Source organism: Phascolarctos cinereus, unplaced genomic scaffold (assembly GCF_003287225.1).
Source record: "Phascolarctos cinereus isolate Bilbo 61053 unplaced genomic scaffold, phaCin_HiC Scaffold_9;HRSCAF=440, whole genome shotgun sequence".
In the NCBI taxonomy this organism is placed as follows: domain Eukaryota; kingdom Metazoa; phylum Chordata; class Mammalia; order Diprotodontia; family Phascolarctidae; genus Phascolarctos; species Phascolarctos cinereus.
In genome coordinates this window covers 116867581-116885309 of record NW_027556402.1, presented here as the reverse complement: position 1 = coordinate 116885309, position 17729 = coordinate 116867581, and the positions used below count along the sequence as shown (strand labels likewise).

General features: G+C 42.4%; 1 protein-coding gene across 1 annotated transcript in view; it reads right to left on the bottom strand.

Annotated features, from left to right (window-relative positions):
- The window catches only part of MGAT4D (MGAT4 family member D), a 116775-nt gene extending 103452 nt beyond the window's left edge, over nucleotides 1–13323 (bottom strand). The window contains exon 1 of the mRNA XM_020989857.2: nucleotides 12932–13323. Coding sequence (XP_020845516.1) covers nucleotides 12932–13025 — 94 coding nt within the window. The 5' untranslated portion in view covers nucleotides 13026–13323. The remainder of the gene's footprint in view (nucleotides 1–12931) is intronic.
- Nucleotides 13324–17729: the final 4406 nt, after the last annotated feature.

Sequence of the window (17729 nt, the reverse complement as noted above, 5' to 3'; positions counted from 1 at the left end):
AAGAAAAAATCCAGAAGCAAAAGAGGAAAAGTGTGAAGGAATAGGGATGTCAGCTGAATTTAGAGTCAAAGAAGCTGAATTCAAAATCCTAGCTGAACCACTTACTACTCATATGAACTGGGCGAGTCATTTAAATTCTCTGGGCCTCAGTTTCTTAATCTGTAAAATGACAGGGTGAGTACCATTGAAGAGTATTATCCACTTGTTGACAGAGAAGTGATGGACTCATAATGCAGAACGAGATATATACTTTTGGACATGGCCAATGTGAGAATTTGTTTTACTTGACTATACATATTTATTACAGGAGTTTTGTATTTCTTTTTTTTCTTTGGTGTGAGGGATGGGGAGAGGCCATAAATGCTTATTAATTGAAAAAACAAAATTAATTTTTAAAAAATAATTGCTTTTAAGGTCCCTTTCAGTGCCACAGCTCTAATCTCTTTTCATGCCTGTGAAAGGGGTTTTTTGCTATTCCCTTGTTAAAAGTTAACACGCACACTTTTAAAAACTTTTCAAAGGAGCAGGTGGCTTCTAAATCCCTGCTTTTGTCCCTTCACATCCCTCAGCTGACCTTTGTACATTCTTGTCACTATAGCTCTTTACATTCCACTTTCTTCCCTTATTATTAAGTATCCTTCATGGGCCCCAGCCGCAAACCACTGGTGAATCTTACTAGCCCAATGGTCTGTGACTCAACTTGTATAGTTCATTTTGAGTTGTATCACTAATCTGTTGGTGCTACTAATCTAAACTGCATAACTGCATCTAAACCTTTCTCTTCACAAAGATGTGTTTATTTAATTACAACTTCTCAACAAAGGTTAGACAATTTGGCAGGAAGGAGAAATGTTTGATATCCTCTCATTAAACAATCACTTTTAGCTCTGCTAAACTTCTAATGCCACCTTCATGTTAGTATTAGGTTATCTGAACCAAAACAAAGGTTTCGATTTGTGCAAAGTAAGATAATCACTGTTTGGGTCCAGCTGCGTCAAGTGAGCTACAGGTAAGAATCCACCTGTTGATCCCCTGAATGCTATGATTTCAGGTAAGCAGCCAGAGATCTTCCTTCCTTTCTCCTTCCTAATGAAGCATGAGGTCTTAGCCACCAAAAGTACCTCTGTCTTGTGGTAGACTAAAGTTCAGAAAGTAGCTATAAGGCTACGGCGATGGATCAGGAAAACTGACATTAACTGGGAAGGAGGTCTCCAGCAGAATGAGCCAGGGATCTGTCCCTATTTAACATTTTTATCAGTGACATAGAAGAAGGTATACATGGCACATTCATCAGATTTGAAAATGACAAGACTGAGTACAGTAGCTAAGATGCTGGATGGGTCAGGATCCCAAAAGATCCTGACAAGCTAGAGCATTTAGCCAAATCTAGTAAAGATGGCAGCTAGGTCAGTAAGACATGAGTTCAAAATCAGTCTCAGATTCTTATTAGTTGTGTGACCCTGGGTAAGTCACTAAAATCTGCCTGCCTGTTTTCTGGGCTATCAAATGGGAATAATATTAAAAGCACCTACCTCCCAGGACCAGTTGTGAGAGTCAAATGAGATGATAGTTATAAAGCACTAACAACAGTGCCTGGCACATAGTGAATGCTTATTTATTTATAAGATGAAGTGTAATTGGTATAAATGTGAGGTTTTAAATTTGGGTTGAAAATTGTCTTCACAAATACAAGATTGGGGTGGGGAACACAACTAACTAGCCTGAAAAAGGTGTGGGGCTCTCAGTAGACTGCAGGCTCAATATGAGTCAAAGGTAGACCAAAAAAAAAGCTAAGCAATCTTCAGCTGCAATGGGAGAGGCTTATAGAGTCAACAGCTCTACTATACTCAATTCTGATTAGTCCACATCTAGGTAATTATATTAAGTTCTAGGCATCACATTTTAGGAAGGAAAATAGATGCTAGTGAGAATCCAGAAGGGGAAATCATGTTGGTTGAGAGCCTTAAGATCATGCCATGGGGGGAGGGTTGGGAGCAGCTAGGTGGCCCGGTAGATAGAGCACAGGCCTTAAAGTCAGGAGGACCTGAGTTCAAATCCGGCATCAGACCAAACACTTGAAGCTTACTAGCTGTGTGACTCTGGACAAGTCACTTAACCCCCAACTGCTTAAAAATTAAAAAAGAAAAAAAGACCATGCCATAGGAAGTTCAACTGAAGGACCTGAGGAAGAAGCAGATGGAATATGAAAGCAGTCTCAGTTTTTGAAAGCCTGTCATGTAGAAGACCAATTAGACTGGCTCTACTTGACCTGACAGAGCAGAAATTAGAGTAAATCAAATCAATAAGCATTTATTAAGCACCTAATATAAGCCAGGCACTATTGTGCTAAATACAAAGAAAGGCAAAACAATCCCTGATTTCAAGGAGCTCACAATCTAATGTGGGAGGCAACATGTAAACAAGTCTGTACAAACAAGCTACATACATGATAAATTGGAGGTAAGATCAGAGGGAAGACTCTGGATTTCAGGGAGATAAAGAAAGCCTTCTTGCAGACAGTGAGATTTTAGCGGAGACTTGAAGGAAGCCAAGAAAGTCAGAAAACAGAGATGAAGAAGGAGGCTCACATGAGGGACAGCCAGTGAAGACACATGAGGGACAGCCAGTGAAGATGCACAGTTTTGGAGATGCACTGTCTTGTTCCTGGAACAATAAGAAAGCCAGTGTCATGGGATCAAAGAGTACAAGATGAGGAATAAAGTGTAAGAAGACTGGAAAGGTAGAAGGCTCCAAGTTCTGAAGGGCCGAACAGGGTTTTATATTTGATCCTGGAGGCCAGACGGAGCCCACAGGAATTGGCTGAAGAGAGAGGTGACAAGGTCAGGCTTGTGCTTTAGGAAGATTAATTTGACAGGTGAGTGGGGAATGGACTGGAGTGAGAAAAGGCTTGAGAAAGGGAAACCAACAGTCTGGGTGAGAGGTGTTGAGGGCCCCCACCAGTGATTGGCAGCGTCAGGAGAGAAGTGTGCATAAAAGAGTGATGTTGCAAAGGAGGAAACAACAGCATTTGACTCTTGGTTGGATACTGGATACTGGGGGAACTCTGGCAGGGTAAAAAAATTCCTAGCCAGTCTCTTTCTTCTATAGAATAATTCCAAAGGAGATCAAATTGCAAAGAGGGAAACTTAGGCTTGATATAAAGAAAAACCCTCCCCAATGTTAGATGTCTTTCGGGGAAGCTGGGTGATTCCTTGCTGGGTATTTTGGAGCAGAGATTCTTTTCTATATATGAGAGGACTAGCTGGCTGGTTAAATTTCTTCTAGTTTTCTGTGACTATCAGGAAAGGAGATAAATGGATTAACATAATCTAGGTCAGGGCTTCTTAAACTTTTTCCACTCAAGACCCCTTTTCCCCTGAGGGGATGTGCAAGGTGCGTATGCTGTGTGTTCAGAAGCAAGACTTGTGAGCAGGTAGACTTCAGAAAAACCTAGGAAGACTTGCATGGACTGATGCTGAGTGAAGTGAGCAGAACCAGGACAATGCTGTGCATAGTAATAGCCACATTGTACAATGACTAACTCTGATAGACTTAGCCCTTCTCAGCAATGCAAGGATCTAAGACATCTCCAAAAGTCTCATGATGGAAAATGCTATCCACAAAGAAGAACTATGGAGTTTGAATGCAGGTTAAAGCATAATATTTGCTTTTTTTTCCTTCTGTTTTGTTTTGTTTCCTTGTTCTTGTGGTTCCTTCTATTGGTTCTAATTCTTCCTTACTACATGACTAATGTGAAAATGTTTAATAGGAATGTATATGTATAGCCTATATTAGATTGTGCACTGTCTTGAGGTGGGGAAGGAGGTGGAAAAAAATTTAAAACTCAAAAAGTAATTGTTAAAAACTAAAAATAAAAAATTAATTTAAAAAAAGCAAAATAAAAAAAAGAAATGATGAGCAGACAGACTTCAAAAAAACTTGGAAAGACTAACATGAACTGATGCAGAGTGAAAAGAGCAGAACAGGAGAACATTGTACACAGTAACAGCCACATTATGGGCTGACTGACTTTGATAGACTTGGCTCTTCACAGCAACACAAGAATCTAAGACAACTCCAAAAGATTCATGATGGAAGTTGCAATCCATACCCAGAGAAAGAAATATCGAGTCTGAGTGCAGATGTAAGCATACTATTTGCTCTCCTTTTCCTCAAAAGCTTATGGAAGTGATTGTTGATAAATCAAAATAAATTAATAAATTTTAAAAAAAAGATGCTCTGATCCATAGGGCTTAACAGTATAGAAAACAGCCTCTATCAAAAGACAGTACAGGATCAAGTATGGATAAGGTCTCCTGTCATGATCAGTTTTGGAGGATGGATGGTTTAATGCCTTATATACAGATAAAAAGGGCTGACTGAAGGTGGGCCTAGCCTTGGTGGGGAACATGCAGACTCAAGGCCACATGTGGCCTTCTATGTCCTTGAGTGCGGCCTTTGACTGAGTCCAAATTTTGCAGAAAAAATCCTTTTATTAAAGGGATTTGTTCTGTGAAGTTTGGATTTAGTCAAAGGGTTGCACTTGAGAACCTAGAAGGCCACATGTGGCCTCAAGGCTGCAGGTTCCCCACTTCTGGATAGAACTATATGTGCAGAAAACAGGTCTTTAGGCCAAATGGCCTGCGTAGGCAAAACCCTCATGAGGTGCTGTTCTGAGACAGTCTAGGCCAGGCATGGGGAACCTGCAGCCTCGGGGCCACATGTGGCCTTCTAGGTCCTTGGGTGCAGCCATTTTGACTGAGTCCAAGTTTTAAAGAACAAATCCCTTAGACTTTAAGGGATAGTCAATAGCACCTCAAATTTGGTTTCCTATACAGAAAAAAAAAAGCAGCAGCAGAAAGGCTGAGGTGAACAGGGGCGAGTGCTGCCAAAAACACCTCTGATTTGTTACGTGTTTGATTTTTAATTATTTTTCAGTCATTGTATGTTCAGAAACCTTTTACTGTTGTCACATTTTTCATGACCCACAGTTTAAGAAGTGATGATCTAGATGAATGTGGAGTCAGGAAGACTGGAGTTCAAATCTAGCCTTAGACTCTTACTAGCTGTGTGATCCTGAGGAAATCACTTAACCTCTGTTTGCCTCAACTTCCTCATCTGTAAAATGGGGATAATAATAGCACCTCTTTCTCAGGGCTGTCATGAGGATCAAATGAGATAATATCTGTAAAGCACTTAGCATAGTGCTTGGAACATAGGAAGCACTATATAAATATTAGGTATCATCATCATCATCATCATCATCATTATATTTTTTTTTGGTGAGGCAGTCTGTGTTAAGTGACTTGCCCAGGGTCACACAGCTAGGAAGCGTCAAGTGTCTAAGGCCAGATTTGAACTCAGGTCCTCCTGCCACCAGGGCCAGTGCTCTATCCATTGCACCACCTAGCTGCCCCTAACATCATCATTATTAATCTCATCGTGAGTCCAATGTCAAAGATAATTCCATCAGAGTCCAACATCTCATCATGTAATCATGGTGCAGTGATAAGAGAACTGTACTTGAAGGGTGAGAGCCTGAGTTCAAATCCTGGCTATGGCATTTACATACCTGACCTTGTCCAAGTCACTTGATTTCTCCAGATCATCTAGAAAATAAAAGAGCCTGAATTAGGTGATCTTTAAGGTCCCATCCTTTAAGATGCCTTCCATCTGTTAATCCTGTGTTTTGGAAATCTATAGATGCCTAATACAAGGTTTGTAAGCCGGTCTGTAATGGAAGTAGTGGCCATGTACGTAATCAGAGGACCTGAGCATTCTATCCTCACTCTGCTACTTACTCCCTCCCTGTGTGACCTTCATCTCTCTGGGATTCAGCTTTTCTGTCTATAAAAGGAAGGCATTGGTGTGGCTGATCTCTAAAGGTCCTTCCAAGCTCTAAAACTACAACCCTTTTGAACAAGCAGTCAGGAAGTCCAATATCTCCTATAGTCTCTCTCCCTTTTGACCTTTTACCAATAAAACAACCCCTCCAGAGAGTTTAGCCACTCCGAAATCCCCAGTCACCCTTCACCTATGTGTTTTGTTTTCTAACCATATACCCTACTAAAGACTTTTATTAATGATCACAACACATGATTTGTGGCTATGTCTCATCCCAGCTTCTCTGTTTCCCCTTCTAACATGTCAGCCTGATCTTAACTCAGAATACTGCATCCATCTGGTCCTTATCTTTGCCTCTCATCTACCCATTCCACAACTTAGCCTTCTCCAGCATTTCATCCATTTCTACTGGCCCAAACTCACAGCCAAGCCCTATTTTAAAAAACCAACTACAGAGTCACACCCAGGTTGCAGAAAAATTTTTTGGGGGGGGAACCAAAGTAACTACATCCAATACAATACATATGACAGGCAAATAAGAATACTTACAATAAAGCATATTAAGGATGCAGTGAGTATGGAGGGTCCAATGCTGTGAAACAGAAAGTACATGAGATCTGGAGGCCAAGATCTGAGTTCAAACCTGGCTTCTGCCACCTAACTTCTTCTGTGACTCTAGACGTGTCACTTAACTTTCCTAAACTGCAATTTCCTTATCAGTAAAATGTGAACGATACTCTATGAACAAGCATTTATTAGGTGTTCCCTGTGCTAGGTGGTACAGTGGATAGTGCCAGAGCTGGAATCAGGAAGACCTGAGTTCAAATATGACCTCAGATGCTTAAGTACTAGCTTTGTGACCCTGGGCAAGTCACTTCACCCTGTTTGCCTCAACTTCCTCATCTGTAAAATGAGCTGGAGAAGGAAATGGTAAACCAGTCCAGTATCTCTGTCAAGAAAACCCCAAATGGGGTCACGAGGAGTCAGACGCAACTGGAACAAGTCAACAGCAAATACTGTACTGTGCTAAGCCCTGGGGACACAAAGAAAAAGCAACATCCGTTTTTGCCTTCAAGGAGCTTCCATTCCAATGGAGGAGACATGTGCATAAATAGATATAAGATACATACAGAGTAGATGAAAGGTAACCTTTGAAGGGACAGGCTCCCCAGATGGAGGAGCTGGGCAAGGCCTCCTGTGGAAGGTGGCATTTGAGCTGAACCCTGAAAGAAGCTAAAGATTCTAGGAGGCAGACATGAGGAGGGAGAATGTTGCAGGCATGGAGGATAATTAGAACAAATTCATGGAGATGGGAGATGGACGCTACTGTATCAGAAAGAGCAAGTACCTGGACCACAGGGTGCATGGAGAGAAATAAAGAGAAAGAAGAGTAGAAGGATAAGAAGGAGCCAAATAGAGGGGCTTATATTTAATCCTGGAGGTCACAGGGAGCCAAGGCAGCTCACTGAGTAGGAGAGTGATATGATTGGACCTATGCCTTAGGGAAAAAAAATACTTTGCCATCTATGTGAACAATGGATTGCAGGGGGGAGAGATTTAAAATAGGGGAACTAATTAGGAGGCTATTCAAATCGCCCAGGTCAAAAGTGATAAGAACTTCAACTAGGGTTGTAGCTGTGTGAATAGAGAAAAGGAGTGTATGTGAGATACGCATAGAAATAAATTATAAGGTTTGGCAACTGATTGAATCTGTGAGGGGAGTGAGGAGTCAAGGATGACACTGAGATTGTGAACCTGGGAGTGCCCTTGACAGCAATAGAGAATTTTGGAAGAGATATGGGTTTGGGGGTGATAATGAGGATAATTAATGAGGTCTATTTTGGACACATTGAGTTTGAGATGCCTATAGCACATCTAGTTTTAAATGTCCAGTGGGACGGTGGTGATGTGAGACTGGAGCACAGGAGAGGGGTTTGGGCTCGATATATAGATGTGCAGAGAACTGATACTCAGACTCACATAGAAGCTTGAGATGACCAAATGAGGGGGTACAGAGAGAAAAGGGAAGAGAGCCCATGAGAGAGATTGGGAGGACCTGTGATACGGATGATGATCTAACAGAAGAGCCTGAACAGGAATGATCAGACAGGTAGAAAGTGAACCGAGAAAGAGCAGCGTCATGAAAACCCAGGAGAGAGGATCCAGGAGAAGACTGTCAATGCTTCAAAGAGAACCCACCCAGGTCTCCCAGGCTCCAGGACAGCTCGCTCCCCACCAAGCCAGTGCTGAAGCCACACTTTGAAAGTCTACAATAAAAGTTCACAATCGCGTATACGATCCTTACTCTGTATGTTGCCATGTTTGTTCTCAAGTTCATAATAGGAAGGAAAAATTTAAGTTAAAATGGAAAGATCTGGAGGCAAAGAGTGGCTCTGGAGACCTGAACCCAAAGACAGTGCTCATGTGCTTGTATGGCTAAGGGAGGTTACAACCTCAAGCTGTTCCATGTCTGTAAAGAGGGGCTAGTAAATATTTACGCCACCTCACACTGGACAGCAGATGCCTATTCTAGAGGACAGTCTTTTATACAGTCAAATATCAATTATCCACTCCACTGTGGGAATGCAATGGTAGGGATATTGTAAAATTTCAATTCCCCTTCATATTTTGGTTTTTCAAGGGTTCTCTGCTCCTCATCTACTTAATCTGATCCAAATATTTATTAAAAGCCCCTACTATGTGCAAAGCATGGTCAAACCTGCCAGAACTTGTGCTCTGCTGGCACAGCTTTTGAGAACCCAGGGGCATCACTACACTTACAATAAGGCAAAGGCAAAGGAGTTTGTGGGTAGAGTCTAAAGCAATGTGGGAACAAAAAGATGATGTTTACTATACAGGGACTGGCCTGGCTAACGACAAGACAGCCTCCACTTCAGTAGAATGGCCAGTAAGTAGTGAATTCTTTGGCCATGGCAATCCATGAAACAAGGCAATATGTAAGTGCTGGGCTCTGTGAGGGGAAAATTAAGTGCTTTAAGAATGAAGATAGGGGCAGCTAGGTGGTGCAGGGGATAGAGAAGCAGCCCTGAAGTCAGGAGGACCTGAGTTCAAATCTGACCTCAGACCTGACACTTACTAGCTGTGTGACCCTGGGCAAGTCACTTAACCCTAATTGCCTAAAAACACACACAAAAAAAGAATGAAGATAAATGAAAGCTCATAGGCTGACAGATTATAAATTTAGAGCTGGAAAGGTCCTTGGAGGCCATTGAGTCCAGATGAGGAAACTGAGGCACATTGAGGTTAACTGACTGGCCTAAAGTATAGCGTGTAAGGATCTGATTTGTGACTCCTAGGCCAGTGCCCTATCCAATGTCATACTGTCTACAGACAAGATGGAAGAAACTAGAGCATGGAAATCACTAGAAAATTCTACTGCTCCAGGTGTGAAAATGCTAGTGTGAGAAATGTCATTAGTCTTTCCAGCAGACCTTGAGACCACCCTGAGAGAGGGTCATTGGCCCATCTGCTACCAGATCCAATGGAGGTGTTTACACTGGAGAAGCACCAACCCAGTCATCATACCTAAAAGGTATGATGTCCTAAAAGGGTGATCATAGGGGGCAGCTAGGTGGCACAGTGGATAGAGCACCGGCCCTGAAGTCAGGAGTACCTGAGTTCAAATTTGGCCTCAGACCAAACACTTGACACTTACTAGCTGTGTGACCCTGGGCAAGTCACTGAACCCCAATTGCCTAAAAAAAATTAAAAAAAATAAAAGGGTGATCATAAATTTACTCTGGTTCGCTGAAAGCCATGCCTGAGTAACATACAGGGAGTCATTTTGCACTGTCTAGAATACAACAAAAGCCAAGGGTTTTGTTGACAGAAAGGCAGAAATATGGATCAGGCAAGTGAGCCTTGCTCTCTTCACATAACTTTTCTTGTTCAATTTCATTTCTATGCCAAACATCTCCTACGAGGATTTATTTGATCAAGTCCCAAAAATGGAATTGTGAGACACACAATGCTGATAATGGATTAAACAGAAGTTACAAGGAATTTCCAATCCTAAATCAGATAAGTCAGATCCCCAGATAGTTAAAACAAAAGACTTATTCTTAGCCTAGGGTACTCCAGCTGCCCTTATCTAGAAGTGGCAAATCACCTCAGCTATGGATTAAGAGCAATATTAGCCTCTCCACCACAACAGTAGGCTTTCTATTTACTATATCTTAGAATAGAGCTGAGAGCCTAGCTGATAGTCTTGAAGAGCTAAAGCCCAGAAAGGTTAACAATCATGAGACCAACATGGGGCAGTATGATGACAATGCCAAAGACCACTGGTAGCCTACATTACCAGGGATGTGAGTTGTCATGGATATGCTCGGGTCCTGATCATATTCTCTGTATGTGTGTGTCCTCCATGCATGTGCCCTGGTCATATATATTTTCTCTATGTTCCCTCCTCCAGAAGCGGTATGGTATGCTGTAGGAGAGCATACCTCATGTGTACGTGGAGGGATCCTTCCTTATCCCTTGATATGCTAGGCATTTGATTCAATGCCTTTTGTTTTGAACTAAAGTATCCTCTGGACAGCTGGTAAAAATGAACAGATCAGGAAGGTTTTGCTCCAGAAAGTACCTTGAATCTGGTATAGCTTTTCTGTGGGATCATGTGTGAAAGAGAATGCCCAAAGTGCTATGCTTAAGTCAGGCCATCGGCAATCAAAAGTAAAATATGGAAAATATGCCCCTGTGTCCTTCAATTTGGAGCTTCATACATAAGCAAAAATTAAGAGAGAATAAGAGGAAAAACGAAAGTCAATTTAGGCGGAAGAGACAGGTGAGGGATGTTTTGCTCCTAGAATAGGAGCAATGTAATGATCATTCAGTCAGAATACAGGAAGGGACTTTGTCAGCAGAAAATGTATTTGATTGTGAAGTTACTTTAAGCACAAGCTGTTTTATACATGTATGTATGTATGTATGTATGTATGTGAGTGTGTGTATATATGTATTCACACCAGACTATGGAGTTTACTCCAGAGCATATTTCAGATCTTAGACCTGGGTGACACTTCACTTTGTCTTGTTTAAGTTTCCTCATATGTAAAATGAGAGGGTGGGTCTGACTCAAAGGGCTCATTAAATCCCTTCTGTCCTAAATCTGTGAACCCATTTAAGATCCAGGTTAGTACTAAAGGATTTTTTTTTAAACTTTTGGGTTACTTTAGAATGGCACTATTTTGTGTTTTCCATATTTCACATGTATAAACTATAATGGATCGTTTAGTGTCTCAGAGAGGGGAGAAGAATAAAATTTGAAACTCAAAACTTTTTTTCAAACGTTAAAAATTGTCTTAAATAATTGGGGGGGAATAAAATATTATGTTAAAAAAGAATTTTACTCTTTTGGATATCAAACTGAAATTTTTCTTGATGTGAAAATATTTTGTCACTAGCTTGTTCTGTAACCAGAAGCTGGTTCCACATAAGTACATACAACAATAGCTTAGTAAAAGAAAATTATTTTATAAGCCTGTTTTTTATGATTTCTTGGGTGTCATTCATTATATCTAAAGATATAACCAACATCTTTTAAGGAGATTATAGGACTTAGAGCTGGGAGGGTCCGTAACAAGGTTCACCTAGTCCAAACTCCTCATCTTATCTAAAAGAAATCTGAAGTTCAGAAATATAAAAAGACTTATCCAAAGTCACAGTTATCTAAAGGAATTCAAAGGAGATTGATCTCGATGTTTAGCCGAAGGCCCCAGAGCAAATAGTTCCCCATTTATTAGTAGAGGAAAGAGTTCCCCATTCTCTAGAATCTCATAAGAGTTCACAAATTCTGTAACTTGACCAAACTCACAAAATCATATTCTAGCACATTTCTCTAAGTCATAAAACCATTTTTCAAACATTTCACCACGGATCTCTTGAGAAACTGTAGATACGTAATCAGCCTTCAAGTCACTCACTGCCAGCCCAATTGAGATCCATTAATCTCGCTGGGGAAAAACTAACTTTTACCTTTCTACTTCAGAAAAAAAAAAGCACTGGAAGATTTAAATTCATTTATATGGTCACTCAATGGGGGCAGGGGCCCGGGGGGCAGTATGACTTATTAAGGCCAAAGCTCCCAGCAGACATTGGCTGTACCGAATTATGGAGTCAGAAATTTAGAATTCTTTGGGTCTTTTTGATCCAGAGTTCATAGGGAATTCGGAGGACATCTAGCCTAACCCTCTTTTGTACAGATAAGTAAACTGAGGCCGAAGGAGATTAAATGACTTACTTAGGTCAAACAGATAGTAAGCATCAGGAGGTGGCATTTGAGCCTGGGTCCCCTGATTCTTTACATTGTACCATCCTTCAAGAAAAAAGGAGAAAGCCAGAAGAAAATAAAAGCAAAGAAAATAAAACTAACACAGTAAACAGAAAGAAGCCAGAAGGGCAAAGAAAATAAAAGTAACAAACATGCTCTACTCCACGCTGGCTGCACGGGTAGATTAAAAAAAAAAAATGTCTTTCCAATGGCATCCAGAGGTTCTCCCACACCCTGGGTAGCGATAGTTACAGAAGTTGGGACATCTTCAAAATGTTAATTGCCTGTCTTAAAAAGCGATTTTCTGCGAAAATAAAATTGCAGACACTACTCCTCAAACTCCAAACGGCCAAGGGAATGGGGCTGGCAGGCATGGGGCTAGATAGCGTGGAGGACGAGAAAAGGGGTGCAAAGAGAGAGCAGAGGAACCTCAGTAAGAGAAGGGACCAGGGAGCAGGGCAGCGTGAAGCTAGATGGAGAAGAGGCCTGCACAGAGCAGGAAACGGGCTCCTGGGGCACCCACATATCTTGCACTCCTGCTTGAGCGCGTGAGGCAACCCTTAAGAAAAGCTCGAAAACGGTGGTTGGGCTGGAGTGCAACGTTCGCTCAGAAAATCTCTCAGAGGGACGAGAGAGAAGAGTTGGAAGTAAATTGGAAAAAACCGTCCCCAGGGTACTGGAAAGAAAGGAAAAGGTTAGAGGAGTGTTCAACGTCAAGTAGAAGGGGGTGGGGGGCAGAGGGTGCGGAGTGGGGCGATGGGGGAACCAGACATGGGCAGAGATCTTCATCCTTACCTCTCCGACGCCCCCATTCAGCGCTGAGCCAGGAAAGCGAGAGGAAGGCTCCCAGCGTCAGCAGGGCAAGCAAACTCCCTTGCTTGAACCTCATTTCATAGCCCCGGCCCCCCTGGGACCCCTGTGGGTCCCCTCTAGGGCCACCCCTCGGCTGGAGAAGAGAGGAGTGGCTGCTGTAGCGCCCTTGGGAGTCTCCTGCGCTCCAGGTACCGCTGCAGCCGCGGCTGCCCAGCCCCGGGCTCCTCTGCCCTCCTCTGACCCCCGGGCACCTGCCAAGATAGGCGGACGGGGACGTGGACTGAGCACTGACTCCGTCGCTAGCACATACAGCAGCTTTGGGGACAGGGGCAACAGCCGGAACCAGGCCGAGTGCGCGGGGCGTGTGCTCTAGGGCAGCGCGCCACGCCTCCTGAGCCACTGCCCCCACGTGCAAAGAGCCGGCCTGACCACCGAAGGAGTAGCGGCTAGAGCTCAGACTGTCGGCTTGGTCTGAGCTGCCCGCCTCGTTCTCTCCAATCTCCTTTCCCTAACTTTCCCATCTGCTGCCCTACCATCTAGTTCCCTAATCTCTTCTTCTTGTTGTCATGTCGTTTTTCAGTTGAGTCGACTCTTCGTGGCCCCATTTGGAGGCATTTCTTGGAGGTATTTGGAGGTATTTCTTGACAGAAATACTGGAGTGGTTTGCCGTTTCCTTCTCCATTTTACAGACTAGGAACTGAGGCAGGGTCACACAGCTAGTAAGTGTCTGAGGACAGATTTGAACTCATGAAGATGAGACGTCCTGATTCCAAGCCCAGTGCTCCATCCACTGTGCCACCTAGCTTTCCTAACCCCCTCTCACCTTCCCTCTTTCCAGGAGTCAGGGGGAGCCAGCTCAATAGGCTCTGAGCCAATTGTCAAATTTCCACTGTAGGCATTTCACAAATAGTACAAATCAGGGATTGATACATTGTGTTGTAGATTATTTGGTTTTAAGAAAGTCTTAATTATGTAGATTAAAATTAAAAGTGTGTCCTACATTTTTTTTTCCTCCTCAGACCTGGTCGTTAAAGACTTACCAGTATATATCCCTGTCTTCTCTCCATTCTCACCATGTCTCTGACTTCTCTAGTCTACTGAATAAATATTTAGGGACTGCTATGTGCCAGGCACAGTACTTGGCACATCCTTGGCCCTTAATAAATGCTTACTGATTTGACTTCAGTAATGTTTCAAAAACAAACATGAAACCCAGATTAGGCTCAAGAAACCTGTTTTTTCTACTGGGAAAGTACATGTTAGTAAGCCCTACCAGCTGGGGTAGAGAGAGGAAACAAGAATTTTATCTCCCCTCCCAGTTTTCCCCTCCCTTCTCCTTTCCAGCGCCCACTCTCTCTCCCTAACCCCCTCTCACCTTCTTCTTCAACCTCACCATTTCCCTCCCTACCCCCTCTCATCTTCCCTCCTTCCCTTCTCTAGTCCCACCGTCTTCCTCCCTAACCCCCCTCTCACCTTTCCTCCTTCTCTCCTCCAATACCACCATGTCCCTCCCTCTCAGTTACCCTTGAAATTTTACGAAGACAATCTGAAACAAAATATTTTGATATGGCTGTAATGTTTATGTCTGATTTTGAAGGGAAAAAGGGTGGGGGAATAAAAACTGTGAAGGACTTTTCCATTCAGTAACTTATGCTTGTTTTTTTTTGTTTACCTCTTCAAAAAAAATCAAAATGTCAGTTACAGAAAATTCTAAATAAACTGGAATTGGACTAAACAGAAATCCTCAATTTAATAACTAGTGAATCACTTAAGTTTTCTGGGTCTCAGTTTCCTCGTCTGTAAAATATGGAGGAAAGACCTAGCTCTAAATCCTATGATTTCCCCTCTTCCCTAATGCCACTATCTCCATTTCTAACTCCCCCTCTCAAATTCGCTTTCTTCATGGTATGTTTTAATTTCCTTTTCTAGAATATGAACAGGTTTGGGTACATCCAGGCGCTTAATAGATACTGAGCTCAGGAACCTGGGTTAGAATCCTGTGTCATACACTTCATTAGCTATGTGATAATGGACAAAGTACTTTTTGAAAGAGTTGGGAAGAGCCTTGTGTAAGTGGTAGCATTTAAGTTGAACCTTATGGGGTGACCTGTCCAAAGATCTAAAGAAAAGACATCAAATGACTTGTAAGAGGAACAGGAAGTGGACCAATCTGGTGGGACTCTGGAGTACTTGAAGAAGAATATGTAATAAGCTGGGAAAGGTCAGCTGGAGCCAGCTTGGGAAGATCTAGAGACTCCAAACAGAAGTATTTTTATTTGATCTGAGAGTGGGGATGCTGAGCTGGACCATATCCTCCCCTTTCCTCCATCGGCCAACAAATTCCTAGGGCTCCTATTGCCTCCAGGATCAAAACAAGATGCTCTATTTGGCATTCAAAGCTTTTCATAGTCTAGTTCCTTCCAACCTTTCCAGTCTTCTTACACTAAGGTTTAAGGGAGTAAGTTCCCTACCCTGCACTCTTCCATCCAGTGACATTGGCCTCCTGGCTGGTCCATGAACAAAGACATTCCATCCCTGAGCTCTGGGCATCTTCTCTGGCTATCCCTCATGCCTGGAATGCTCTCCCTCCTCTGCTCTGACTACTGAACTCCCTGCCTTCCTTTATGTTCCAACTACAATCTCACCTTCTGCAAGAAGCCTTCCCTAACCCCTTTGAATTCTAGTGCCTTGCCTTTGTTAATTATTTCCTATTTATCCTGTATATAGTTTGTACATATTTGTTTGCATGTTGTCTCTTCCTAGATCATAAGCTCCTTGAGATAAGGACTGTCTTTTGCCTTTTTTCCCTTTCTATCTCCAGGTAATGCCTGGCACATGGTAGAAACTAATAAATGCTTTGTAACTGACCCTTTAGCAATCAGGTGAAGCCTATAGACCAGAAAAAAGGGTTTTTTTTAATTTATAAAATAATATTCATAGGATTACAAAGGAAACCAAGTACATTGAAATATGGTTGCAAAAAAAATTTTTTTTGAAGTTCGAGGACTCTAAGTTAAGAACCCTTATCCTAAGGGGCAGCTAGGTGGTGCAGTGGATAGAGCACGAGTCAGCAGGACCTGAATTCAAATCCAGCATCAGACACATAACACTTACTAGCTGTGTGACCTTGGGCAAGTCACTTAACCCCACTGCAAAAAAAACAACCCTTGTACTAGAAAACCATTGGAGCTGGCACATAGTAGGTACCTAATTAATAAATACTAATTTAATTGAATTAAGCTTTTGGGTAGAGCACAGTCCTGCAAACTTGCCAGATACTGTTCCTGATGTCTCATATTGCCCTCTACCCTCTACCCCACTCTGTTGGTGGTGGTGATGGTGGTAGAGGTGGTGGTCCTTCATTCCTTTTTTTTTTTTTAAAGGCAATTGGGGTTGTAACTTGCCCAGGGTCACACAGCTAGTAAGTGTCAAGCATTTGGTCTGAGGCTGGATTTGAACTCAGGTCCTCCTGAGTTCAGGGCTGTCACTCCATTCACTGCGCCACCTAGCTGCCCCGGTGGTCCTTCATTTTTAAAGAGGACTACGACATCAAGGAGGTGATGCCACAATGTGGAAATGAACTGGATTTAAGTGGGGGAGGGTTGTGCCTCACCTTCTCCTCCTCTAAAATGCCAGAGAAATACCCCACCTCTACAATAGCCGTAGAGCTTCTCTTTCTGTCTCTTTATTTCTCTCTGTCTCTCCATGTTACACACACCATTCAAAAGACCAAAATGAAACCTGAACCCTAACAGGTGGGGGCGGCTTTCAGGGGACAAAGCTTGTTTCTATTTCCCTGCTACACAGAGGTTTAATTCCTAGGACCAAACACCTTGAACCCAGCCTTGCCTCAGGGACACTTCTGACCACCCTTAACAGCTTCATTGTGCCCACAGGAGCATGAAGGGAATAGAGGGTAAATGACAGGAGGAGGTCCCCAATGGCCATATTTAGCCACAGTTTTTTGAAGAAAAAAAAAAATGATGAGAAGCATCCTGCTGGGTACTTTGCAGATCATTTTGTATAGCGATCTAAGTCTTTGCCAGTCACCATAGATTCACTGTATATCTAAATATGGAACTGTGCAAAGGAGAACCCATCACACCCCTCTCCTTTCCAAGCCCAGAATGTCCCATTTTAAAAATGACATCAGGGCCAACCCCAAGGTCAGAATATTAAAATAGACAAAGTTTGTCTTTGTAGTTTTCTGTTTCCCTTTTTGGCGGTTTTTCTCCTTTTTCTCCCTGTGAGATAGCATCTTCAGCGGCCCATCCCTCCTCTCAGAGGAAAACTGATCCAAAAAAAATTAATATTAGGTACATCATGGTTACAGTATGAGGTAGCAGTGGTGTATTGAAAGAACACTAGATTTTAAATGAGACCTGGGTTCAAATTTTTTTCAAAACCTATTAGCCTCCAACCAGTGTGACCTTGGACAGATCACCATTAGCTTCCTCTTCCACAGAATGATTAGATTATATGTACCAAGGATTAGATTATTTTTAAGATTCATTCCAGCACTAAAGATCTTTTATATTGTTCTACCCTTCAGAATCTGCACTTTAAAAGAGGATAGTAATGAGGACAATACCTCACCTGATCATTCAGGTTTCCCTGGGGCCTCAATTGGCTTTGTTCATTCAGAGACCAGTTCAACAATTTTGATTGAATTTACCAGCCAATTAAAAAAAATTCTATCAGGTGGGTTGTCTGAGCTGCCCAGTTCATTCAGCTGAATTGCTTTGTGTATATTTTTACATAAAAAGCTCCACGTACATTA